Source organism: Wyeomyia smithii, chromosome 1 (assembly GCF_029784165.1).
Source record: "Wyeomyia smithii strain HCP4-BCI-WySm-NY-G18 chromosome 1, ASM2978416v1, whole genome shotgun sequence".
NCBI classification, from domain to species: Eukaryota; Metazoa; Arthropoda; class Insecta; order Diptera; family Culicidae; genus Wyeomyia; species Wyeomyia smithii.
Genome location: NC_073694.1, coordinates 181697946 through 181725393, shown reverse-complemented (window position 1 = coordinate 181725393; position 27448 = coordinate 181697946). Strand labels below are relative to the sequence as shown.

Genomic DNA, 27448 nt, shown 5'->3' with positions numbered 1-27448 from the left:
GAAATCATGTCACTTCTTGACGTTCATTGAAGATAAATCAAAAAAACTAACGGATCAATCTTTCGATGGCGAATCTGTCGGCAATATTGTCGACTATTGGGTGATATTGTACATCATTGGATCGATTGGACGATGAAATCAGCGTAGAACGGTCACATATGGTGAAGCACAAAACACTTTTTCACCAAGACATCACTCCCTCTCATCCTGCTCGCGATACAAACATGGATTGAGAGAATTAGGCTATGAAACTGGTTTCTCAACCGCCGTATTCGCCAGATTTAGCCCAGAGCGTCTGCTTCCTGTTTCGTCGGTCGTAATTCAACTCGAATGAAGGAGTTAAGTTGAAAACAAACTGTTATTTTGAAGAATGCAACGTGCAGCACTACAAAATAAGAATCGAAACGTTAGAAGACCACTACAATAAGAGCATTACTCCTTTGAAAATGTGCTGTTTTTGAAATAGTAGACCAAAGATTTTTCAGCTTATGTAGTAGGTATTTTCAAGATTCATGAATTATATGAGGATTTTGTAAATTGAGCTCACAAGTCAACATGGCGCGTTCAAAATAGTCTTCGCTATTGCAATTGTATGATTAAATACTTGTGGATGATGCAGAGGATTCTTCGGTCTCTAGTAACAGCGTGTGCGAAACTAACATGTTGCAAAAATTCGTGCATCGATCGATCTGCATTGGACTCGATCAACTACGTTATTGATCATTAAAAGTGATATCACCGGGACATGTGCTCTGCGAATGCTAATCCTAGGCCGCATCTCAATTGCGCGTGATATTGCGTTGCAACGCAACTGTTGTTGAGGTCATTTTCGTTGCGTTTTGTGTGCTGCGGTTTGCAGCAACACTTGTGGGGTGAACTTTAGCTTGCAAACCGAAGGACTGCCTGCCAAGCGGCGGCTAGTTTGATTTTCGAAAGATTGCGCGGTTGATCTAACGAGAGATTTGGCTTTGGCGCGTGCGGTGGTTGAAGTGAAACTTCAGTTCACTCAAGACTGGGGTTAGAATTCTTGAATGAGAATCGTGTAATGAGAATCCGTCGGATTCCCTAGGATTCCTCACATAGAAATCGTTAAGCATCCTTGATGAGGAATTCTGAAAATGGAATCCTCAGGAATGCCCTGTCTATGGTGCTAGGATTCTTGAAGGGGAATCGTGTTAGGAGAATTCTTAGGATACGAAACCTTTCACTTCAACCGTTATGTGCTCGACGGGGTTCTTGGGTACCCCAAATTGAAGTACTTGTAACTTTTGCAATTTTCACTCGATACTTGATACTTGATTAGCTACTTGTAGCACCAAGGTTTAGTAACTTATCTACTTTCAAATCAGAAATCAGAACATAATCTTGCAATTGATGGTTTAAAGTTCTTGAAATTACAGTAAAGTCTTTTTTTACACGGTTTTTTTCTACACGGTTTTATTTTACACGGTTCTTTTTCACAACGATTTTCCAAATAACGTGATTTTTTACGTGGTTTTCTCAAATAACGCGGTTTTTACACGGTTTTTTTGCACGATTTTTCGTTACTGTTACAGTAAGTAACAGTAACGGTAACAGACTATAGTATGCTGTTTTTACACAGTTTTATTTTTACACGGTTTTATTTTACACGGTTCATTTTTACGACTTTTTTCCAAATAACGCGTTTTTTTACACGGTTTGGTTTTGTACGGTACGTAGAATCGTGTAAAAAAGAACTTCACTGTACTTCCACAGGCCATTTGCTAGCTTTTGAGTGTTAAGGTAATATGGCTTTCACATGGTCCTTTCGGAATAGATTCCAGAGGGGCTTTTATTGCCGATAGAAACCACTAAATAAAATAAGGTTGAATACCATCCAAGATGAGTATTTTCAGGACCGGGATGATGCGCCGAAAACGACCTCAGACGCCATTTTGATTTCCTTAATGGTGACTTCCGGTGTCTGAAAAATAACAAAATCTGGCCGAATACCTCCCAAAATGAGTATTTCCGGATGCGTAATAATGCCCAGAGACCGGAAGTCAACTCAAGACGCCATTTTGAATTCAATATAGTGACTTCCGGTTTCTGGAAAAAGGCCTAAAATGGCCGATTATCACCCGATATGGGTATATCCGGAATCGGGATGATACCCAGAGACCGGAAAACGACCCACACGCCATTTTGAATTCCAAAATGTCGTCTGGAATCTATTTTCTTCTCTGGGCATTATTTCGATTCCGGAAATAATCATATTGGGATGCATTCGGCCAGATATTTATATTTCCCAGAGTCTGAAAGTCACCTTTTCAGAATTCAAAATGGCGTCTGAGGGCGTTTTCCGATCTAGGGGCATCATCCCGGTTCCGAACATACCAATATTGGATGGTATTTGACCTTGTTCTATTTAATTGTTATTATGGTCACTAGAAGCGTCAGTGGAATCTATTCCGGAAGAACCAAAATATCCAAAACCATACAAATGGTCTGTTGAAGTAATTTTATGTATCTTGAACCAATAATTGTTAGATTTTGTCCAATTATTCATGAAATTCCTCAGTTTTCGGAACATCGGATTCCCGGGAATGAGAGAGTTATTGGGCACCACTGACGCTAATTTGAAAGTACAGGGTGACAAAAAAGTCCAATCACACAGGAAAATCTCAATATTTCAAAGAATAAGAAGAAAATCTGAATCTGGCTTTCATAGCTTTATTCAGTAACTCATAAAGATACTTCACATACGATATCTCGGAATTACACCACCTTTCTCTGATCGAACCAGCTTCAGACGTCTCGGAAAGTCGTCGCAAGTGGCGCGCACGTGCTCCATCGGCATCTCGTCCCAGATTTTCGTGATAACTCGCTTGAAATGCTCCAAATTTGTTATTTTATAGTCATTCAGCTTCGACATCATGTATCCCCACACGAAATAATCCAGTGGATTCAGATCCGGAGACGACGGAGGCCATTCATTCTTCGAAATGAAATCGGTCAAGTTTTCCTCACACCACGCCTGAACAACCTTTGCGGTGTGGGATGGGGCGCCATCTTGCTGGAAGCAGTAGTAATCGTCTTCAAACAATAGTTCAGCTTGAGGCAGAACATTTTTATTCAAAACCGTGTCCAGGTAGTACGCTGCGTTGATTTTGACCCCTTTATCGATAAAAATAAGAGGCAGTTTACCTCTCTTGCAAATGGCTCCCCAAACCATCACTGACGTCTTAGTTTGGAACCGGGAAACGTTCAGCTTGTCCGCAGGAGCTTGCAAACTCGATCATTTTGGCGATTGACTGTTTGCTCCAAAACGAACAGCTTCTCGTCCGAAAAAATAATCTCGTCATCTGCGCGCCAACCAAGCAACTCCCGCGACCGTTGGTACCTCTTGTCCTTTGTAGCTTTGGTAACCCCATGAATCACCTGTTTTTTGTACGGTGTAAGTTTTAAATCTTTGCGCAGAAGCAGGCGGATTGATTCTCGGTTCATTTTAAGGTTCCTGGCCAGCTTCCGTGCAGATTGGGCGGGATTCCGGCGAATCCGGTCTCGTATAACCTTTTCAGCCTTGGAGTTCTCACAGACCTTGGTCGTCCAGACCGTGCCTTGTCCTCGGTGCCTCCGGTCTCTAGGTACCGATTTATGGTCTGGAACACGAACTTCCGGTTGATTCCGAGCGGTTTTAGGTGTTTGAATATGTGTCCGGGTTTGTACACTTTCACATATTCAGCCAAAAAAACTGCTCTTAACTCTGCCAAAGAAGTTTGTTCGCATTCTAATAGGTTGAAACAATTTCGGCTTGATGCTAGAACGACGCAAGGTCCAGGTACAATCGCAGTGTTCAGTTTACTTTGGTGATACTTATACATATTTGATTTCTGGTCTTTATGAATCATATCATTTGAGGTTCAAATCAGAGGAAGCCAAAAAAAGGGGAATCTGTTTGGCTGAAATACAATAAATTTTACATTGAGCGTCTTAGTAGAATAGAATTAGATATTGAGAATATGCAATGTTTCCATTCAATTCTACTAGTACTACAAAAAATCGGATACCGCTGGTACATATTGTCCGCAGTTACATATTGTCGTTATTACTTATAACCATCATTAGTGCCTATGTGGACTGCTGAAAAAGAATCTTTTTGAGAGAGCAATTTTCATTTGTTAACCATCAGTTACACGATTGTTTAGTCGATTGTTCAGGTATTGTATACTTCTAAAGTAGAATTACCAAGTTACAGGATTTAGGAAGTAGAACACTCTGAGAAAGAAATAACTTACTTTCTCAGAAACGCAATTTGATCAAAAAACGGGAGCAAATTTACCGTCTCTCGTGATGAGTATAATATTCTTTATGATGTCGGTTAGATTTTTCTATTTCATCTGGAAAAGAGATAGACACATTACGACACGTTTTCCTCAGTCTTATGCTGTACACTCAGTTTTTTTACGCTGGGAATACGTACCTCGTAAAAAACCACGTTAAATACGCGGAAATCAAAGGAACAGATTCTGTCCGTATCGCAGAAACGATTCCTCTCACGATTCGTTTGGATTTTTGAGGATTTTTGAAAAGGTTTCCCGTATGCGATTCGAACAGATTCTGTACGTATCGCAGAAACGATTCCTCTCACGATTCCGTCACCGAGTTATACGAATCCTGGGAATTCTTATTCAGGATTCTCAGCGTGTTAGTTAGGGTAGTTAGGGTAGTTAGGGTAGTTAGGGGCATTGCGCACTATAATTACACAACAGAGCTCACTGCAGCGTTTTTACTGTGTGTCTTTGAAATATATCAAACGAAGAGAGCATCTAGGTAGGAAATAAACTCCGTCACAAGCGGTTCTCTTCAGAGTGATTCATCACTCTTGTTTCGCTCAGCTGTGGTGTAAGCAGTGAGCGTATTAATTCTATGCGAGCGGCAGAAACACAGTACAGAAGCAGAATGAAGAAGTTTGGTGCAAAAAATTGCTTTGTGTTGGGTTAGCGTAAGAAGCAGCACAAGTAGCTGTTTCCACATATTGAGGAGAATAACAAGCCTGTTGCTGCGTATTACTTCGGACGATATCTTTTATCAGGTATGGAATTCCAATCCCCAGAAGGTCGTTTGTCTCTGTTATTATGTGACACCAATTTGGGACACAGCAGAGCAGTTCCACCAAAAATGTCCCAGTTTTAATATTTTTTTTTAAATTGTCTGAAACTTTGCATAGACATTTCTACAGGCAAAAGATGCCATTTTGTGCTATTTATTTAATTTTTTGGAACAAGACTCATTTCTGCGAGGCTTTTGAAAATGCTATTTTGGGAAGATATTGATGATTACAAATATTTTTAGGGCCAAAACTGTTTGTTTGATCGGTATGACGTCTTCGGTAAAGTTGTAGATAATAATTAATAATGTCATTCCGAAAAAATATACACTCCAAAAAAATTAAGTTTCTTGTGAAAAAAAATTGAAAGTTTTGGCTGTAAAAATGTTTATAATCATCAATATAGTATTAAAATAGTATTTTTCAATAGCTTCTCAAAAATGAGTCGTGTTTCTAAAAATTAAACAAATAGCACAAAATGGCATCTCTTGCCAATAGAAACATCAATGCAAAGTTTCAGCCAAATCAAAAATGATCGATTAAATTGGTTGCCCGTGTTTTTATGGAATTGCTCGGCAGTACTACAAACCAATCCTGCTCCGAGGTTAGCATGTTTATGCATATTTAGGGAGCTTCGTTGCCGCAAGGTTACTGAGTCGTGGGTTCGAATCTTAGTAGAATTAAGCCATTCGGTGTAAACAAACTTAAGCATAGGTTTATTCTCAGACTCCTGACTAACCCTTCCTTTACGTTGAAATCTACACAATCTCGACAAATACTTTTTGAAAACTACAAAACCTCCGCAAATGTTTCTTGACAAAAAAATTCCCTTCTTGCAATGAAGCTGGTAAGAGGGTCATTCAGTTGAAACCTCTCCAGGGAAATTGTAATTGACGATTATATTGGCCGAAGGAAGCGAAGCCCGGGGTAGTATATAAACGTTTAATGGAAGGGCATACACACAAGCACGAATTATAGAAATCATGTCACTTCTTGACGTTCATTGAAGATAAATCAAAAAAACTAACGGATCAATCTTTCGATGGCGAATCTGTCGGCAATATTGTCGACTATTGGGTGATATTGTACATCATTGGATCGATTGGACGATGAAATCAGCGTAGAACGGTCACATATGGTGAAGCACAAAACACTTTTTCACCAAGACATCACTCCCTCTCATCCTGCTCGCGATACAAACATGGATTGAGAGAATTAGGCTATGAAACTGGTTTCTCAACCGCCGTATTCGCCAGATTTAGCCCAGAGCGTCTGCTTCCTGTTTCGTCGGTCGTAATTCAACTCGAATGAAGGAGTTAAGTTGAAAACAAACTGTTATTTTGAAGAATGCAACGTGCAGCACTACAAAATAAGAATCGAAACGTTAGAAGACCACTACAATAAGAGCATTACTCCTTTGAAAATGTGCTGTTTTTGAAATAGTAGACCAAAGATTTTTCAGCTTATGTAGTAGGTATTTTCAAGATTCATGAATTATATGAGGATTTTGTAAATTGAGCTCACAAGTCAACATGGCGCGTTCAAAATAGTCTTCGCTATTGCAATTGTATGATTAAATACTTGTGGATGATGCAGAGGATTCTTCGGTCTCTAGTAACAGCGTGTGCGAAACTAACATGTTGCAAAAATTCGTGCATCGATCGATCTGCATTGGACTCGATCAACTACGTTATTGATCATTAAAAGTGATATCACCGGGACATGTGCTCTGCGAATGCTAATCCTAGGCCGCATCTCAATTGCGCGTGATATTGCGTTGCAACGCAACTGTTGTTGAGGTCATTTTCGTTGCGTTTTGTGTGCTGCGGTTTGCAGCAACACTTGTGGGGTGAACTTTAGCTTGCAAACCGAAGGACTGCCTGCCAAGCGGCGGCTAGTTTGATTTTCGAAAGATTGCGCGGTTGATCTAACGAGAGATTTGGCTTTGGCGCGTGCGGTGGTTGAAGTGAAACTTCAGTTCACTGCCACTGTCTCGCCTCGGGTGCTTGGCAGCTAGAGGGACAACGTTTCGCAATTCTTTGTTTTGTTTTGCGCAGATTGGTTTGATGGAAAAGCTTCGTTAGTTCGTACCGGCTAAGTGTCGTTTACTCAGAAGCGAGAACCTTCCTGAATTCCGATCATTCAGCCGCGCTAATTGCTGCTGCTCATATCTGCCGTGACGGAAACGACATCGTTTAAATGTCGAGAGAGAGAGACCAGTAATTACAACCGTTCATAGGCAAATTTTCTTATGCCTCTCCGTGTGTGTGTATGAGGTGATACTTATCTGTCGGAATACCTCGAAGGAAAACCGAACAATTAATTTAACGACCAGCAGCCCACATCGCGTTTGTCACCCGAATCTGGGGGGGTGAGGTAAGAATCGTTGGCACCCCCCGCATTCGAGTGCAGCTCAACTGGTGTTTAACTGATTGAGCCCCTATCTGTATGTTTAGCCGGTAGGTAATAATAACTTCGCGCTGCTGTTGAGGAGATTGTGTCACAAGATTAATTGAAACGAGAATATGCAGCATCCTGCGATGCTGCGTACGATTGTTCCGTTTATTGTTGCGATTGTTGAATAATTTTCCGTTTGCTGGAGCTGTAATTATTGTTCTGATAGTAATTACTTTACAGTTCAACTTTCAACGCTGAAAGCAGACTACAAAACCATTCCTAGAATTCGAATGAAACCATTGGCGCCGTTGGCGAAAACGACCGCCACCGGGGAGGGTGAAAAAAAAGCGCGCAAACCAGTTGAGTGACCACCGAACCGCCTTGGACCTCCTCTGTGCGCGCATTAACCGGGCGGCGGGTATGAGACAACAGCTGATTGCCGCGGCTCTCTGGGTCAACCGGGGACCTTCCCCGGTGCCGATGCAAGGGGGGCAATGCAAGTAAAAAACTAAACCGGTGGAGTACCCGGCTGCGGGGAGCGCTTGTATCCATGAAATTGTTTACCGTGTGAAGCAGAGAAGAAAAAAAAAACTGCGCCGGTAGCTCTGCCAATCGCAGTAACCAGGGTAGCGCTGCCGGTAGCGTACGTTTGAAACAATTTGAAGAGGTTGGCACGAGGTTTCAATCGCAAATTACTACTAGCGCTGCTGAGGGTCCAACGGGAAAGGGGTAATAGGGGCGCTATGAGCATCAGTTCAAGGTTAAATATGTCACTTTTCACGTGCTTGATAATTTATAGGTTAGGTCTGTATAAACAGTACTTACTTTGACTAAGTAAACGTATCCTAAACATAGCGCTAGTGTGGGGAAGGGAGACGACATTAGGGGCCAGTCCTTTGTCCGAGGGTCTGAAAAAGAAAATAAAAAATAAAAACTTTAGAGTGTTAAAAGACCGAGTCCCGATTGTCACAGTGTGACGTAACCGCGTAATTGTCTCTCTCTCTCGGTCGAAACAGGTTCGACAGCTTATAATCTTGAAAAGGTGCGTGCGGTACCCCATCGCTAAATAAGTAACCCAACTTGTGCGGATTGTGACACAGTCGTTGAAAGCTCATTATTCACACCTCTTAATGAAAAGCTTCTCGGGTATTCAAACTCCGCACTCCCCCCCCCTTCGCTTACCTATGCGCACATGTGGATATTTACACACAATCATAATTGTCGATCATCAGCTTCACCGCCGCCACCGACGACTGACGACGCGACCCATCTGGTCGTCGTGTGTAATACTAACTAGTAGCAGTCGCTAGAGTCTGCTAACACGCACGCGACCAAACACCGCGTTCTAATTGGGTGAATAATAAATGACGAAACGATTTTTCTTTTTTTTTGATTGAATATCCTGGAACTTGGTTCGGTAGTCAGTGGGTGGCAATCGGCTATCATTCGATATTCAGAAGCGTGAAGAGCTGATTCGTTCGTATATCTGACCATCAATTATTGGGCTAATGATTTTTTGAGCTAGGACAGCGTTACAAAAAATGCAGTTTTCAAATGCTTATAACCACTGAAAGGATTTTAAACAGGATTGTTTTGATTGACAGTTAAAATGTTCCCTAAATTTGCAGCGTGATGATTGGTATGTCTTTTTAATAATAAACTAGTGAAAAGTTGAGTCGAAATTCCAATATCCTTGTACATTTTTTATACGAAATGCTTATTTTCCAACGAAGATATTTGAAAGGTAGACGAAACGATTTCAAGTAAGTTGTGTTCAGCAGCGCATGAAAGCAGCGGTGAAATAAATAATAATTTAAAAAAAAACATTTTGAAATTATCGTTTTAATTCAAATTTTCTTCATAGTGTATTATGAAGAGTATTCCGATAAGTGTAAGGTGTTTGTATCAAGATCCAATTTCATCATATTTTATGGTTAAAATGACATGTAAACACCTCGTAATAATTGTTGAGGTCTCATTTATCAAGTTATTTTTGAGTTTCATTCAGTTTGAGCGGAAAACAAAGAGAACAAAACAATCATTTTGACTCACAAAAAACATTGACAAAATAAAGTGCCCGCTTTGAAAATCGATATATTTTCGATAAGTTTCCATTGGGTGACCCCTCGATTGTTTATGTTTCGAATATGTATTTTGATGTTCAAAAACTTCTGCGTTAGCTCGGCAGTATTAATTCACTTGTTTGTGATCGGTAAATTCAAAAAACATGGAGAACGCCGAAAATTAGTGGTTCGAGACATTGGCAAGGGTGCACAATATCAGCAAAGGGTCGGTAAGAAAAATATACTAAAAATATACTATCCGGATATCCGGATTTTTTTTTCTGCTGCCTAAGACCCGTTCAAACGAAATGTAACGCGAAAAATGGCTTTTTCCACAATCCCCCATCCCCTCGTTAGTAATTATTTACATAATTAACATTAAACTATGTTCGGATACAATATCCGGATATCCGACTATCCGAAAATCCGGATATCCTGTCGGTTAATATCCGGATATCGGGTTGACCCGGATTTTGGATATTTAACGGATATCCAAGGTCGGATATCCGGATATTCCAACCCGGATAGTCCCGGATATGGTGTGGGGAGCCTGGTTTTATTGACGGGATAATGACGGCAGAATTGCAACATTCTCAGAGAAAATTTGCTAGATTCTCTGCTCAAAACCGGACTGGAAGATCGCTTCGTTTTTCAGCAGGACAATGATCCAAAGCACACAGCTAAGCTGACCGAGACATTCTGCCGGCCGTGCCGCATCAAACCGATGGAATAGTCCCCACAAAGTTCTCGACGCCAAGCTGGATAAAACTGGTATTATCAACAAATATCAGTATTTCAATACCCCGGAACACGTCTGGAAAGATTTCGAGTCGCAGCACCTCCAGAATCTCATGGAGAGCATGCCAGAAGGCCAAAAGAGATCATATTATTTATTGATTTTTTGTTTGTTTGCGTTTAAATATTTTTTGGATGCCTTTATGAAGTGTCATTGCTTTTTATGGAATAACAACTGATTTTTTTCTGTTGGAAAAATTCTCGTTTTCGAACATAATAAATACGATTTAACAAACAAAATATTACAAGGTGTTTACTTGTAATTTTTAACTAAAAAGAAAGAGAAAAAAGAAGTAGGTGCCCACTTCATTTTGCCTATCACTGTATATTTTGCAGCTCATTGTTTACTTGTTTACTTTACTGACCCACCGACGAAATGGTAAAATATGCAGGAAACTGCTTGAAGATAAACAAGCTTCATATCCGCCAATGTTTTTTTTTCTGTAACGATTTGTCGTTACGGGTCTTTTTAACCCATTTTTTTTATTCGAAGTGGTTTCCATTTTATTTAGTTTATTATTGCAGACTCTAGACATTGCGACTTTTAAGCCAAATTGGACTACCCCGAAATACACGATTATCACAGTCGAATCTCGTACACGATTTCGCAGTTTGGATGATGGGTATCGATACTAGCGTTATCGAAACGCTTGACAGAAATATTTTATTATATAGACAAAAAAAATCTCCATCATGACTGCTACCTTGGTAGGTTAATGAAAAATCACTCCAGCAATGGTCAGTGCTTGATACCTATATATATATATATATATATATATATATATATATATATATATATATATATATATATATATATATATATATATATATATATATATATATATATATATATATATATATATATATATATATATATATATATATATATATATATATATATATATATATATATATATATATATATTTTTTTTTTTTTTTTTTTTTTTTTTTTTTCTTCACATAACATTTATTTGACACGGCACAAATACAATTTAATGTTTAACGGCGCCAATTATATCTGATGACTTAAAAACTAAAGCAAATTTTTATCCTCGCTGCCGACTACGAGCTGAAATTAAGTCTTACTTAAAACTAGCATGGGATTTCCAATCAGTGTTTTGTTGTTCAATGGTCGTCTGATAATCGTCGAATGGCATGTATGGATTCGTTCTGCTGAGCCATATATATATATATATATATATATATATATATATATATATATATATATATATATATATATATATATATATATATATATATATATATATATATATATATATATATATATATATATATATACCTATATATATACTGTATTTCATCTTGTTCTTTCTGTTGTTTTTTCTACATCTTCTAAGTACCAGATTCTGGCAGCTCGATAATTTGTTTGTTTCTTGCCAATCCATGAAGTATACTAACACTTTGGCTCTTCCTGTTTTTTACATTCGCTTTAGCAAACCCATTTTGATTCAATTTTGGCACAACCAACATTTTGAGGATTCCGTTCCAATTTTCATTTTCTAGTATTATTTTGATTACACTTCATCATTTTGCCAGTATGAATAGTTTTCGAATATTCTTCTCTGTGACTTTTCTTCATTTGTAACACCATTTTGCCATGTAATTGCTCCTTTATTTCTAGAATCTTCGATATGCTGCATAGAAGCTCCGCCATTTTTATTATTTTTCTTCATTGCGCAATTTGTGGTCCCCGTGGTTTAGTGGTTAGCGATGTCGGTCGGCTAGCTGTCCCACACGGTTGTGATATCGGGTTCGATTCCCGATCAGGTCGAGAAACTTTTCGAGCTGGAAATTTTCTCGACTCAGCACTGAAGCACGGTGTATCGTTGACTTATCCTACAACATGCAAAATGTGCCGAAAACAATATCGATAACGAATTCTCTCATTTAATCTAGTTGATCGAGACCGCATTAGCCCACAGGCCAGCGTGCGATATTGTTTTATTGCGCAATTTAGAAAATTTTTGAAATCCATCCACTACGTACACTCATTTCGTATCCACTAGACTCAAATTTCCTTTTCGTTGCCACTATTTACATTTATTTAATTATTTTCTTCCCTTTTCTATATCTTTTAGAAAAATGTTTGTAATGTATGTCGTCATCGGAACACCAAGCATACTTTGATTGACATCGTTCATCACTGCCATTATTTGAAAAGTGGGAAAGAATGCAGCCAAAAGTTTAAATTAAACCACTGTCAAATCGATTGGAAAATTAGCTTTTCGTCCATTGAAATGCGAAAAATTGACATGCCGTGATGCTAACTATTGAAAAATGTGAAGCCTTGTTGAACGCAAATTTCGACCAATCAGAGTTGAAACAAGGCCTGCTTCCTCATTCAAACGGACGCTAAATTATAGGAACGATTTGACTTCATAACCGATTTGTTGTTGTTATTGTTTTACATGCTCTAGTCCACAAAGACTGAGAGGAAGCTTAACTCTCAGTAGTCACGTATGAAAGTTAGCATGCAGAAATTAAGTCTTCATTGTATAACCGTTGACCGTTACTGGAAACTGGCTCGATCCACAGCCGGCAAAGCAGCAGCTTTCAGTGCAGTAAAGCTGAGCAGGCGACTCATTCGATAGCAGCGTTCCACAGCTGACGAATCAACCGGCGGACTCCACAGCATTACGAAATCTCAACCCCTTCAACTATTTCAGATACGAGAAATTTTACCCAGAATAAAATAATATTAACTTATCTCAAAAAATCTCAGACGCTAAATTTATTTTGGCGAAGAAGATACTGATTTTTGGGTTAATTTGCTGGTGCCGCTAAAAAATTGACTTACAAAATCCGTAAAAAGGACTTCAGTGTACTTGAATCTAAGCTGGAAAGATTTTTTGGATCTTAAAAAAAGTAAAAACACTGTAGGTTAAGTATATGGGTCGTTCGATTCGAAGTGACTGCAAAAAAGCCACGACCATCACACATTTTGCTCAAAATTGGGGGAATTATTCATCCAATGTCATTTTGGAAAAATCCTTATTTTGGTGTCGACTCTGTGCGACTTCCTTTTTTGATGCAAGAAAACGCATTTTTTTTTGAAAATCATTTTTCAGGGTGGCGAAAAAATTTCACAAATAAATTCCCTGATTTTCCCTGAAATATAACATTATTTTCCCTAATATTTTTCAACATACAGCTTAATAAGTGCAACAAGGATGAACGCAACTTTAAAATCCCAGTGACAAAAGTGTTCGATCGGATTTCCTACAATTTGTAGACGTAAAACGTCCGAAAAATATTATTAAGTAATTTTTGATGAGAATAAACCAAGAAATCAAAAAAAAAAATATTATTTTTGACTGCAAGTGTTGCTAGATAGATTATTTTTTGTATTTAAAAACTAAATTCGCACTTCTCGGCAAATGTAGCCATTTTTATTTTAAATTTAATAATTTCATCCTAAATCTCGGAAAATTTGACGTAAATAACACTTATCTCCCAGAAGTAATATGAGCCAATCTCGAGATATAACATTTTGACGAAAAAAAAAAATTGTAATTAATTTTTATTACAGTTTATAGACGTAAGACCCCCGAAAACTACTGATAGGTGATTTTTGGAAAAAATACAGTAAGGTTTTTTTTACACGAAGGATGCGTCCCAAATTTGTATGGGTTCGCGTAAAAAAGACTTTTTTGAGTTGCAAATATAACGAAAAACAACCGTTCTAAAATGTTTGAACTTCGCTTGAATATGATGGTGGTCAACCTAGAGACCAAAATTCAACATTTGAAATTTTCAGCATTTACACCCAAAATTGTGATTTTTTTTTGGAAACGAATATTTGGCCTAAACGGAGTTTGATTATTGAGAAAAGCAACCCGCGTAAAAAAACATGTAAAAAAGAACCAAGGAATCTAGAGAAAAATTGTTTCAACCAGAAGTGTTGTGAAAATAGGAAACAAAAATTGGAGTAGTATATAGGTGTTTTCTTAGGCTCAATCGGTTATTTCCATAGAAAATTTAGGTATTTGATAATGTTTGAATAAGCTCCTCATCATATATAGATCTCAATTTCCTCCTAAATTCGGTTTCTAGACAAGACTTTTGATCCAACGGCTTGTAAACTTTTTGTGAACCAATAACGTGTTGTTTAAATTTTAATGTGGCTTTCGGAAAGGCTATATATACTGCTGTTACAGAACTTATCGGTGACTTGATTTGTGGAACAAATCGCAAAGATGGAAATAAATATAAATAAAAAAATAAAAAAGATTGTTAGAGCCTTATTCATAGATCCTAAATTAATAACGAAATCTTGCTGAAAAACTCGATAGACATGTGCTAAGAGGAATAACAATTACTTCGATAGAAAGTTATTTACCAAATCATAAAGAATTAGTACTATTGGTGTTCCCCAAGGGAGTATCATTGGCTCTTTATTATTGTTGTATGTAGTTCATCAATGATCTTGGGAACCTGAAACTTCTTGGTATACCAAGACTTTTGTGCAGATGACACGGCTTTGTTCTACCCTCGTACCAGTACTCACTCCTCCTTAACGATATTGAGGCAAACCTGGCGACCCATAAAGAATACTTCGATGGAAATCTTTTTTCGTTAAATTTAGCCAAAACAAAATATATTATTTCTCAGTCATCACGAAAAAAAATGCACAACTGCTTGATCCTTCCGTACACAATTAAGCAAAGCAAAGCCTTGGTGCTACATTCCGATCCGGAACTCGACCTTCTGTTTATTTATATACAGACTTCGCAACCAACTGTTTAATGTATAGGACAATTGCGGTGCTAGCGCCGAGACTTGAACCTACTCTTGCTTGTTAGGCCAGCATCGTACCTCGAGACCATCTGGGACACAATTTACCTATGGAAAAAGTCTTTCACGTAACAATAATGTGTAAAATATTTTGAGTGTACAATCACAGAAAATAGGGTTGTTCCGAAATAGTTTCAAATGTTTGACGGGTTTCATTCGGTCATGAGAATAAAGTAAATTTTGATAGAATACAGCTATTACACTATGGCCTGTCCAGGACTTGAATACGCATCTAAATTCCCCATATCAGTAAAACATAATAAACCCCGTAAAACCCTAATATCATTGTACTCGCACACAAGAGTAGAAAGAAATCCGAATTGAAATCTTATAAATTACATTAATTATAACAAAACCGTTCACTGGTCGGCAAGTCTAACCGGGGATTTTTCATAAGTCCCATTACCAATTCGGTGATAAACCGAAACCGGACTGGCGTGTGCAAAACAACCGGTTTAAGGTGAAACCTCTCGCAATCCATTGTGTCTAGTGCACCAATACTATCGTGTTTTCGGTGTTTATGTATACGTGAAGTCTAGGTATGCGATGTTGTATGTATGGATGAGGCCTGTAATAAATATCCTGCACGTAAATTTGTCTACCTGTCAAACATTGTTTACAAATTTTGCAGAAAATCAATTCACCTTAGAGGGCAATTAAACCCATTATGTGTGATGATGTGCATTGGCATTCAAAGACGCTCAGGAATCTTAACTGTTTAAATATTATTCCAAAATATGCGATAGCCTCCCGTGTGGACGCATCGTGCCTTCCACACGGCGCATTTTTTTTGTGTCGCCTTCTATCTGCTTTCTATTGGCGAAAATGCTGGCAACGCCGTGTTGTATCATTTTTCGCATACCGGTTATTCGAGTTTTGATCGAGCTTCCGAGAATGAGTGTTTCGCTGTATGCTCTTCTGATGCAAGAATGTCGTTCAGGGTTGCATTTTGTTCTTCACACTCACCTCTTGAAGTAATCCTCCACGGATCTGTCACAGCCCAAATCAAGGGATCAGGAACATCGCGTTTCGCTTTCTTTTTGATTTTCCGCTGCAAGGCAGCTCTACGACGTTCAGTGCATCGGCCCATTTTCTCTAGCGGCAATACTTTTCTAGTTATGTTTTTGTTTACACTGTTTGGTTGTCGTCAAGACAACCATCGCGAATAACATTGTGGCCAGTTTTGCGGTTGAATAGATTATCTTAAAAATTAACTGAACGAAACTTTAACTGCAAAGTAGCAAATGGAACAACTTTTGAATGTTTTCAAAATATTTCAGTTATTCCTTTGATTACCTCAATTGTAAAAGTAATTAGAACAGGGTTTTTATGCAATTACTCAACAATGAACAAAATATCATAAAATCGAAACTTCCAACACTGCACTCACGCTGATGCAATAAAGATGTGTTGGAAGACGGTTTCGTTTTTGCGTTGTAATTAGGGTTAATTGACAAACAGTGGACCTCCTGGTACATCCGATGGCTGATTTGATGCGATTTTATTATCTTGTCCATACGAAGTTTTAAGTGAGGGGTGTTTTCAGTTTTAAGTGAGGGGTGTTTTCAGACAAGAAGTAGGTATGTAATATAGATATACAATTGGTTGCACAAATAAAGATTCGGAATGAAAAATCGCTAAAAACCTCGAAGGGTTCCACTCAAGGCTGATTTACCCTACACACCGGAACCATTTTGTAAACAAAAATTTACAGTTACCGGTAAATTGAAACAGTTTTCGTGCTAAAATCTTCAATCGGTAGGTGAATAAACAATCTCCGAGTGTAAATTAAAAATATAGGTAATGCAGCTACAGTGAAAGTGGTTAAAAAAACTGATTTAAACCAGCCTTGCCGAGCGGTAGGATTTTTACCTAGTGTGATGGTGGACCAACTGCACCCCAACAAATTTGCAGAAATCTTTTGAAAACATGTGAAAATCATGGAGGTAGCTATCAAATAGTGAAGATACCATTATAATGATCTTAAAAAGCAAGATTATGAAAATTGGCGCAGGTATGTTAGTGAATTTAGTTAAAAATTATGATTCGCTGGTTGAGAGTGAACATTGTAGGTGTGTGCGACGTGTACGTATAGCGTAAAATTGATGAGAGAGTGTGAGAGAGGATCCGGCCATTTTGGTAGCCATTATTGGATTGCGAACCGTTCAACCTTAAGCTCGAAATAAAACTTTAACGTTTGACTTTTCTTGCCTTTTGTGATATCGCGCGCACCCGCTGATAACCCGCATATCAATCAACCGGAACCATTAGTCATTTGCTTCGGCCGATAATTTGGTATTATCGACAGACTGACGAATGAATCCGTAAACAAACGTTATGTCAACTTTTCGGCTGTAGTTGAATTCATTTTTTTCAGCGCCTACGCTGATTTATTGATTCACTGTGTTAAACAAAACTGTGATTTTCGGAGCACTTCCCACGCATACGATAGTGTTTCCCTCTCGATGGGAAATTTCACGTAGCGACTAATCCCAGTCTATTCCCTGGCATACGTAAGTCGGGGTTTTATCGAAATCAAAGCAAGAGCGCGAGCGGCAGGTTCCGATTTCCCATACAGTGTAATAAACTCATGGCCACTGAGTGCGCAACACTTGCTTATCGGTCGAAAAAAAAACTGAGTAAAAGCTGCCTGAGACAGCAGTTAAGCCGGCGGAAATTTATGATGAATGTGAGGAGCTTCATGTGACAGATTAAGGGGCTTCTGATAATGGACCTTTGCGTTTTCGTGTCAGTCGCGAGACAAGATAAGCCGTCGTCGTGAGGACCGTTGAAAATGGTAGTCAGGTTTCAAAATGATATTGCAATAATATTATATGCAAGAAGCATGCTGCTAGAATTTAGTATCGAGCACAGCTTTAATAGTGACATTCTCGGAATAATCACAAGGCATGTCAAAGTGTCAATTTCCAGGCCACTGACCTCTGCGTGGTCAGTACGTGTGCACAGCGGTATCCACACTTGCTTTACACGCCTACTGCTCGGTTCCATTACCACTCGAGGGAGAAAAAAAAAGATGACAATCTTCTTGACTCGGGTTTCTGCTCTGTGTGCTGTACGAACTACAAACCAGGCCAGGTCAGGATTGCAGCAGAGTGGGATTCCCTGGAAAATCCCAGGCAGTGAAATGCCTTCGCTACGAGACACGCATGACATAGCAGGATGGATCGTAAATAAACGCCTGTAGCATTTTCTTCCCTACAAGTTAATCGAATCGTCCACTTTGAGTTCGTCGTTATGAATAATGCATCTGGAAACAACGTGTAAAATATCAATTGCAAGAAAAAAAAACAATGTTTAGCGTGATATACGAGCTAACTAATCGACACCGTTTAGAATCCAATCATTCAGACGAGCATTTTCTCTGTAGCTTTCCAGCTTTCCATCAGCGGAATAAATCCACGATAGACGGGAGTGCAGCGGGCAGGCGGGCGGACGTAATTCCATTGTCGGTTCCTAATAGTATCAATTACGCGAAGTGTTACACGAGATGAGAGAAGCGCACTTTTTTGTCGCTGTCAGCCGCCACACACCCGATGGGAAATTGATGATGCACATGCACAGTGCAATAGTAGGCGATTTTTTTTCTTGCACTCAGGGGTGTTATCACTCAGGTTAACCCCAACACGCATCCCATAAAGTCACGATTGGCAAGGGGTAAGAAATCCATCGATTGTCATACAATAACAACGCGTTTTTTCCGGTATCGAAATTAGTTGCTTAGTGGCCGAATTTGTATGACATTCTTCAAACAATGCTTTGCACTTTGGACATCTCAGTGTGGGATTAGTTACTCGAATCATTCATTTGTTATAGCGTCAGTCCAGGTTATTTCTAGAACCAGCTAAATTATTAGAATTTTATTCAACTTTACCGATCAAAATTTAATTTCGTTTTTAAGCTCAGTTCTTGTTTGTGATGTTCTATTCGAGCAAACGTTAATCCTATATACGAATAAATTAGACATTCACCAGAAGAAGCGCAAAAGGAAACCAGTTTGCCACGCTACGCGGAAGGCGACATTTTTCGCTTATCGATAATCCTAAGCCATATGCTGCATATTTTTAGCGGGCGGAAATGTTTCGTTTTTAAAAGGCATCGAAGTTTTGTCCAAGATTCCTAGTTAAATTGACCTTCATACCGCCACCAGGAGTGAAACGGAACCATTTGACAGAACAACATTCTGCCTTATTGGCCGAATAATAAAATCAAAATGTAATTGAAATTTTTCGCTGACTTGAACTCTATTAGCTTTTGAGAATGGGCCTCAGTCATTCAAACTTTGCTCTGGAATCGTTGTTTTTTTTTGCATTTTATGTTCTGACCGGTTATTTCTACAGCTTCCTAATTAGCTTTACTTATGTCTGTTCCTAACCATTCGAATTTCATTTTTAAACGCATTTTAAAAGTTTTGCTTTTCAACCCTTGAAAACGAAATAGTTTTCTTCGGAAGCGTGTAAACTTTGGAAACATTTGAAGCTATTTACAATCCTTTCATTTCTGAATTTCCAAAGGTTTTCCAACATTTGTTTTTCCGTTTCTGTGTTTTAAACTACTTTTGACATAATCTAGCATAATATTTTTTTCTTGTCAAACTCAATTCACAACAATTTTTTGGATGCATCCAATTCGAAATCGAAAGGTAGAAAAAAGTTGCTACTAAGAAGCTAATATTATTTTTTCAAACCTGAAGCTGATAATAATACATCCTAAATCTAATCGCAAAACGGTAAGTCGTGGGAGTTTTGGGCGGATATTATTATGAAATTTGTACCCAATTTGCAGTGCAGGTTTTGTTACTCACCTCCAAACTTATCCATGTAATGGTGCATACTGTCAATGTATTTCATGATTAAGGCCATTGTGTGTTTTTGTTTTCTATACTAAACTGCAAAGAGAAGAAAAAGAGAAACATTATTGTAGCGGACGAACTTCACATGGGGCTGTACTTTTGTAATATTTTTGTTAGTTTTCATTTGAATAAATTAGCTTGCAATTAGTCTATAATTAACACAGCATGTTTTCGATTTTATCATTTGAATGATATTTTGTGTCCCTAATGAAGCTATGATTTTCATCCGGTTTGTAAGGAAACCATTTTGTCGTGTGGAACATGCAGTTTCACTAAATATAAATCTGATATGATTATGAAAATGTTTTTAGTTCCATTGAAGTTCATTGAGCAGACAGCATGTGAAGTAAGGATAGCGAAAAATAGAATAAAGTATGAAAAAAAATATATAAAATTGTGTATTGCTTACAAGTGAGATGATGTTCTCTCACTCTCGTGAAGGAGAGCTCTTTCACCATTCTCCCAATATGGGGAATTCTTTAAGAAACAACTCACATTTAAAAGAAGCAGAGATTTTCATTCTATTTCCTTTTTTGGCACAATATAATTTGGCGTCGTTTTTTTGCTTTTTTTATAATTCGGCGTCGTATACAAATTACGTAACGCCAAAAATCAAAAATCTAGATTAGATTTAGAGCTCGATAGCAATATTCTAGAAAAAAAAATATTTTCTACTGCAACGTTGTTACCTACAATGAAGTGCCTACTCAAAAATTATCAGAAATAAGGGTGACCCAAATTTTCGATGAAATCAAGTACTTAGCTTTTTTATCTTTGTAGAGAGAAGAAAAAGTTGTTCTATAAATGTTATAGCTCTGTTAATTTTAAGCAGCTTTGCAGAAAACTAGTTTTTCTCTATCTTTAAAAATAACCGATTTAAAAGAAAAAAAAAACACATTCATCGCTCTAACTTTTTTTTTATCTTTGAAAGACTTTTAGGGCTTATTAATAGAAACAATTTGTAATGCTGACATCGAGAATATCTCATTTCTACTCAAAGTTATTAATGTTTCTCATCGAAAAATATGCCTTTTTCATATTTTATTTTTTTAAAAATATGTTATTTTTATATTTGTGTAAATTTAAGTTGGAGACATGGCAAAAATTGTAATATTTTATATATTTTGCATTTAATAGTGCACAGATTTATATTTTTAGTGTTTTCTCTCAAAACTTGGGAAAAATTCCCTTAAATTAGATCTAAAAAGATCAAAACTCGATCGACTAATTCAAAAGTTATGAATTTCTGAAAATAAAATACATCGAATAAAACTGTTTTTTTTTATGGTCACCCTATTTCGGAGCCCGAAGTGATTCAATCGTGCTCAAAATTGTAGGAATGAATCTTCGCCGAGAATAATCTAACCCGTATTCGCTCGTTGGTTCATACCCTAAACGGCGTTCAAAGACTATTTCAATGTGAAAATTTAAGTAAAAAAGTAAGGGTGAAAAATGTGATTTTTCGAACTGAATCGGTCATTCTTAAAGATGAAAAAAAACTTTTTTTAAGTTGCCTAAAATTAACGGATCTTTAGCATTGTAGAACATTGAAATCAAAAATGTCATCAATTGAAAATCATGGTACCACTGTGGAAAATGATAAACATATTAATAGTTTCACATATGTCAAAATGCGAAAATTTTCTGAAACGTCAAGTATGTCAAAAATATGATGAACATATTAACAGTTTCACATATGTCAAAATGTGAAAATTTTCAGAAAAATGTCGGAAAAATGCCAACAACATCAGAAATATCGAAATGTTATGTACAGTAAGGTTATTTTTAGACGGTTTTTCTTCGACGTTTCCCAAATAACGCGTTTTTACGAAGTTTTTTTGTTTAATCATCAATTTATGCACCACCCCACGCTGTTTCCAAAGCCAAGCTTAGGAAAAAGACTGGAGAACGACACTATACTGACGACTTTTCTCTTCTTTCATTCCAACAGCCTCTTGAATATGTTATTCATGAGAGCTCACATACAGCTACAGCTTACACAAGGCAACGAAACTGTATTGTGTTGCGCAGGACAGTTCATTTTGGCGTATGTATTTTGATCGTTCGGACATGACAGCCTAGTTTGCTCATTTTGAGGATGTCCTGTTGCTGTTGACAGCCTGATGATCGGCTGCGGCTGTCATCGACTCGCACTTTTTCGTTTCTCCTTTTTCACAGCCCGGTGGCATATTGAATACAAAGCAAACCGTTTCCATTCCCCATGTCAGAAAAAACGTGCTTCGCACCATCTCACTTTCATCCTTTCATCGGCCTTACTGTCGTGAATCATAATCACCTGACATTCCGCTCGGATTCGTGCTGAAGGATGTCGGAAGATTACAGGCTGTCATTTGCGACAGCTTGGAAGAACCAACATTCATAAGGAGATGAAAAATAACAGCCCGTTTGGAGTTGCATGTGTGCTGTCGTTAGTTGCTGTCGGACCGTTTACCGAACGTGTGGGGAGCAGAGAGAGCTGTGCAATACAATGAGAGCCGGATTAGTTGAAAATTTGCTGTCATTGTCCTTCAGTTATTTTCGTAACCCTGTCCAAAGCTGCAAAACGTGAGCGAAATTATTATGATCCAGTAAACTTGATTTTAGAGGGCGCAGCGCATTCAGCAAAGTTGATCAATTAATTATTCTCCATTTTATAGAAGTTGCAGATTAATCCACCTAATATTGAAAAACGAATTTTACCTTTTTCATTTTTGCATCTAAGAATTTACTTTGTCCGGCATAGTTGTAGCACATTCTAAAAGAAACAACTTTGTTGAAGACACCATACTTCTATTTGCCTATTGAAATGAAAAAATCACTTTTTCATCCTAATATTTAATAGTGATTTTCTACAATATTTCTATTTTCTACAATGTTGTTTGCTATAAAAAAAACAAACAAAGAAATTGTTTGTTTCGTTATAGCAAATAATATTGTAGAACGCTGTAAAAATGGTAGAAAATCACAAAATTGAAATTGAAAATAGTTTAAACTTCTATAACATGCAGAATAATTCATGAAACAACTTTACTGAAGACACTGATGCGCTAAATTCAATCAGCTTTGGAAACAGTGCGCAGCCTAATAATGATGAACCGCCCTAATAAAGCTGAAGGATTCAAAAATGGAATGACAATTTGAATAGCCGAGATGCGCACTGTATAGGACTGTACAAAGATGCGTTAAAAACAGTTGAAACAATGACATTGTGTTTGACTTTATCAATCGCTAACAGAACATGTATGATATATGGGTATAGTACACTAGGTTTTACAAAATAAAGATATTGTTTGGAATCAGATAGAACTGAAGGTGTTATTAGTTTGGTACGACGATACACCGACCAAAAGGTTATGGGCCCAAGAACATAGTTTTCCTAGAGTTTGCGGCACATAGTCTTTTTTGATTGTCAGGAGATAATATGTATCGCTGAGTTCAAGACTAGGTAGTCGGTATTTGTACTACTAGAACTTCGTTTTGTTTTTGCTGTACATAGGTCTCCACCGAATCTCATAAGGAGTTCGCAGGGTTGTCTGGCAATTGTTTGTCGAAGAGATGCCAAACCACTGCCGTAATCTCGCAGACTGACGTAAACGCCAAAGTGGCCGATTTGTGTTTTCTGCGATTAAACGATAGAACACACCAAATCGGACCTACAGGCACCAAAATTTTATCAAAAGTGTAAAAAATACCGTCAATAATTCACGAAAACGACGTAAATCCAACCCAACCATTCAACGACTCGAGAACTAATCAAGCAAATTAAACCAAATTTGGCATGTAGAAGTTTTTGGGAGCGGAAAATATTTCTATAGTGGTACGACACCTCTCTCTTCTCTGCAAAAGAAAGGTTCCGTACAAGTAAAACACATATATGAAACAATTTTTTTAAACAGCTTAAAATGATCGATAAGATGCTCAGAAGCCAAGAGTTGCCCCCAGAGACTATTTTGAATTTTAAGATGGCAACTTCTGGTTTTTTAATAATGGACCAAAACGTTCAGATACCCAGATATCCAATATGTGAATTTCCGGAGCTAGAATAATACCCAGAGGCCAGAAATTAGGGCTTGTTGAAATCCAAGATGACGACTTCTGTTCTCTGGAAAACATCCCAAAATTATCGAGTACAACTCAATATGGATTTTTCCATAATCGGGATGATGTACAAACGCGTTCAATCGACCCCAGGGATGACCGTGGTAATCTCCGTCCACGGATTCAGCTTAGCGGGGATGAAATCGAGGTAGTTGACAAGTGCGTTCACCTAGGCTAATTGGTCATTATTAAGGACGATATTAGCAGAGAAATTCGTCGAGGTCCTATGGCGAGAAATATTACCCTTTTTGGACTCCGGAGGACGCACTCTAAGGCCATGAAGCTTGTTCCATGATCGTGGACAACTAAAGCGCACTTGTTTTTTGTACGGAAGAAGTTCAGATAAAAGATGGCAGAGGCCACGAATGCTATTGTATTTCAAACTAAATTCATTACCGAAAAAGTATTCTCGAATCGCGACTATTTGCCTGATTATGAAAAAAAAAATTTTTTTTTTGAGCGACTTGTCGCATAGATGGATGTACGTCAGTCGGTAGTAGAAACAGTGAAATTAAAATCGCTGTTTCTACAACAGCATGACGTTGGTAACATAACTTAAGTTAATAAACATTTTTCTTCAAATCATACGTTCGGCAATGTTTCGTGATCATATTAATGGGTTATGTACCGATCAGTTTGTTGAAATTCGCCCTAACACTCATTCTACAAACGTTTTTGGAAAAAGCTTCGTACTAAAATTTTACTCGCTGTCGCATACGTCAGTCTGCGAGATAACGGCAGACCAGTGGGGGCAGCTTTAAATGTGACCAAATACCAGCAGCGTCTAAAGGAGGACGGCGATGTGGTCATTATCTTTTGGCTACCTTTTGGAAATGACGCCATGGTTCGTACTGGAGTGCGCGTACGTTAAAACCATTCTGGACCGATTGAATTCTGTCTATCTTAGTCACTCTCCTCTATCCGACGGAAGTTGCACAACCTGCGGACAGTGGGCCACCGTTTCATCCAGATCAATTCGGTAAGCGAGAAGTTGAACACTCTGTTGGATCGGCACAACAGCCATCGCGGTGATGCCTCAGGGCGATATGGCCACAATGTCACTGGTCGACATTCGGAGCTTGCTCTTAGATGCCGAGGACAACAGGGAGGAGACCAACAAGTAGTTACAACTGTCCAATGTAGCAATGGCCGCTCATCGAGTTGCCATCCACTAGCGCAGGAGAAAGAAGAAAAGGAAAATCCGAGCGTGTTATAAATGTGGCAAAGGCGAAAAGAGGTGCTGGAGAGAGGTTGAACAACACCACCACAGAGGAACGTTAATACTGCGTTTCTTAATGAGAATTTAGAAGAAGAAGTTTGCATAACATTGCCACGTCCAATTTGTAGGAGCTTTATGAGTCCAAACAGGCTGAAGTTTACTTCAATAATTAATTTTGAGTGTTGATAGAAGATACTAGGTTTTACAGAAAAAAGTTGTCTTTTGGAATCAGAGATCTACTCAATACTTGGTCGCAGCTTTCTATTTACTGTGGCGCCTCTAGTGACGGTTACGAAAAACCAATGACAGCGCCGTAATGACGAAGATTTGTTTACATAGTGGTGAAAGTTTTATCAAATTCGAATCGGCAAATCAAAAGTTTCCGACGATGAAACGTGAAAGACGTGGGAAAATTTTGCACACTCACGTTGAGAATCCGACGTGGTCTGATGCAAAAATTGCGACGTGTCTCAAATTCCCCAAATCAACCTTAAACAACGTGCTGAAACGATCTAATAAACTCTAACGCTGGATTGCGCTGATCACAGCAACCGCAGAAGTGGAACGATCGACAAGCAGCAACGATTGAAAGTCTACGGAGCAGTTCGGACACATCCCGGGATCATCCTGCGTGATTTGGCACCATACAGCATTGTTCGACGAATCTGTCGGCGTGAAGACCTGCGGTCGTTCCACGCCAGTAAGCATCCCAACAGGACCCTGAGGCAGAGTCTCGTTGCAAATCACCGCGCTAGAATGCTGCATGAGAACGTCTTGACCAAATTCGACGGCTGCAAGGGACGATGAGACATAGGAATGTAAGAATGGATTTCGCGTAGCTCTCAGGACAGAAATTCTATACGTCCAAGCGCAAGGGTGATGTCGCCAAGCGGTTTATATTCGCGTTTGCTGTAAAGTTCGTTTGGAAGCTAAAGGTGTGACAGGGGATCTGCGGCTGTGGCAAAAAAAGGTTTGCATCACCGGATCAACCGTGAATGACCAGGTGTACAAGCAACAGTGCCTCCATGAGCGGATTTTGACGTTCATCCAATCACATGACGGTCCGGCGAAGTTCTGGCCTCGCTTGGCCAGCTTTTTTCGTAGGTAATCTAGTTAATTTGGTTTGATTTTAGACGGTACCGGCAGGCTCATTTGAAAACCACTTTTTCTGCCACCGGTATTTTCACAAGCTGTTCGGTAATTTTCGGAAACACCGAAGATTTCACCGAACGTTCAGCTGTTGAGATTCCGGTAAATTTTAACGAACTCGGTGTTTTATTTCAAGTGTGTATAATTAGTGGAATTCGACAATTTTCGAGTTGCCGTAAGACGTAACTCTACGCCAAAATCGTAAACTAGGGAATGACAAAGGAAGTAATCGGTTATACAATGAAGACTAAATTCCTGCATGCTAGCTTTTATACGCGATTACTTAGCGTAAAACTTTCGGTTGGCGTGTCGAACAATCAAAAGTGTATGGCATGAAAAGCAAAACATTTTCAATAGCTGCACCGACCGCGTCAAAAAATGATCTCAAAGAAAAGCATGAGCTCGACTATACACTTGTTTGGCGAGTGACAGAACAGCGGCTTTTTTTACGCGGATTCCGGAATTTACGCAGTTTTTTACGCGGGTTCCGGAATTAACGCGGTTATTTCATTACGCGGATTCCGGAATTAACGCGGTATTTTTTTGCGCGGATTTCGGTTTCTCTTCAATCGGATTGCAAAATTTACGAGTTTTTTACGCGGATTCCGGAATTTACGCGGTTTTTTTACGCGGATTTCAGAATTTACGCGGTTTCTTTAACGCGGCTTCTCCAATTATGATTTAGGGCATTCTAAAAAGATTTAGTATCTTCCACAATAGTTACAAGTTTGTTTGATTTAGCAGCGTTTTGGACTGTCATTTACCGATGACACGTTCTCGATTCTAGTTTTCTTGGGAAATCCCGCTCCGCACACACCGCAAGCAAGCAAACAAGACGTAACGATATACACTCACGCTACCGGCACAGGCTAATGTTAGGCTGATGTTATACTGAAAGCAAAGCGAAGACGCGTATCATTTCCAATATAACATCAGCCACACTCACAGCTATTAGTAGTAAACGCGACGCG

General features: G+C 38.5%; 1 protein-coding gene across 3 annotated transcripts in view; it reads right to left on the bottom strand.

Moving 5' to 3' along the window:
- Window positions 1-27448, bottom strand: part of LOC129719069 (elongation of very long chain fatty acids protein AAEL008004) — a 199438-nt gene that overhangs the window by 57838 nt on the left and 114152 nt on the right. For all 3 annotated transcript variants that reach the window (XM_055670437.1, XM_055670435.1, XM_055670436.1), the window contains 2 exons: window positions 19964-20047; window positions 8294-8376 (listed from right to left, as the gene is read on the bottom strand). In XM_055670437.1, the coding sequence (XP_055526412.1) occupies window positions 8294-8376; window positions 19964-20021 (141 nt within the window). In that variant the 5' untranslated portion in view covers window positions 20022-20047. The remainder of the gene's footprint in view (window positions 1-8293; window positions 8377-19963; window positions 20048-27448) is intronic.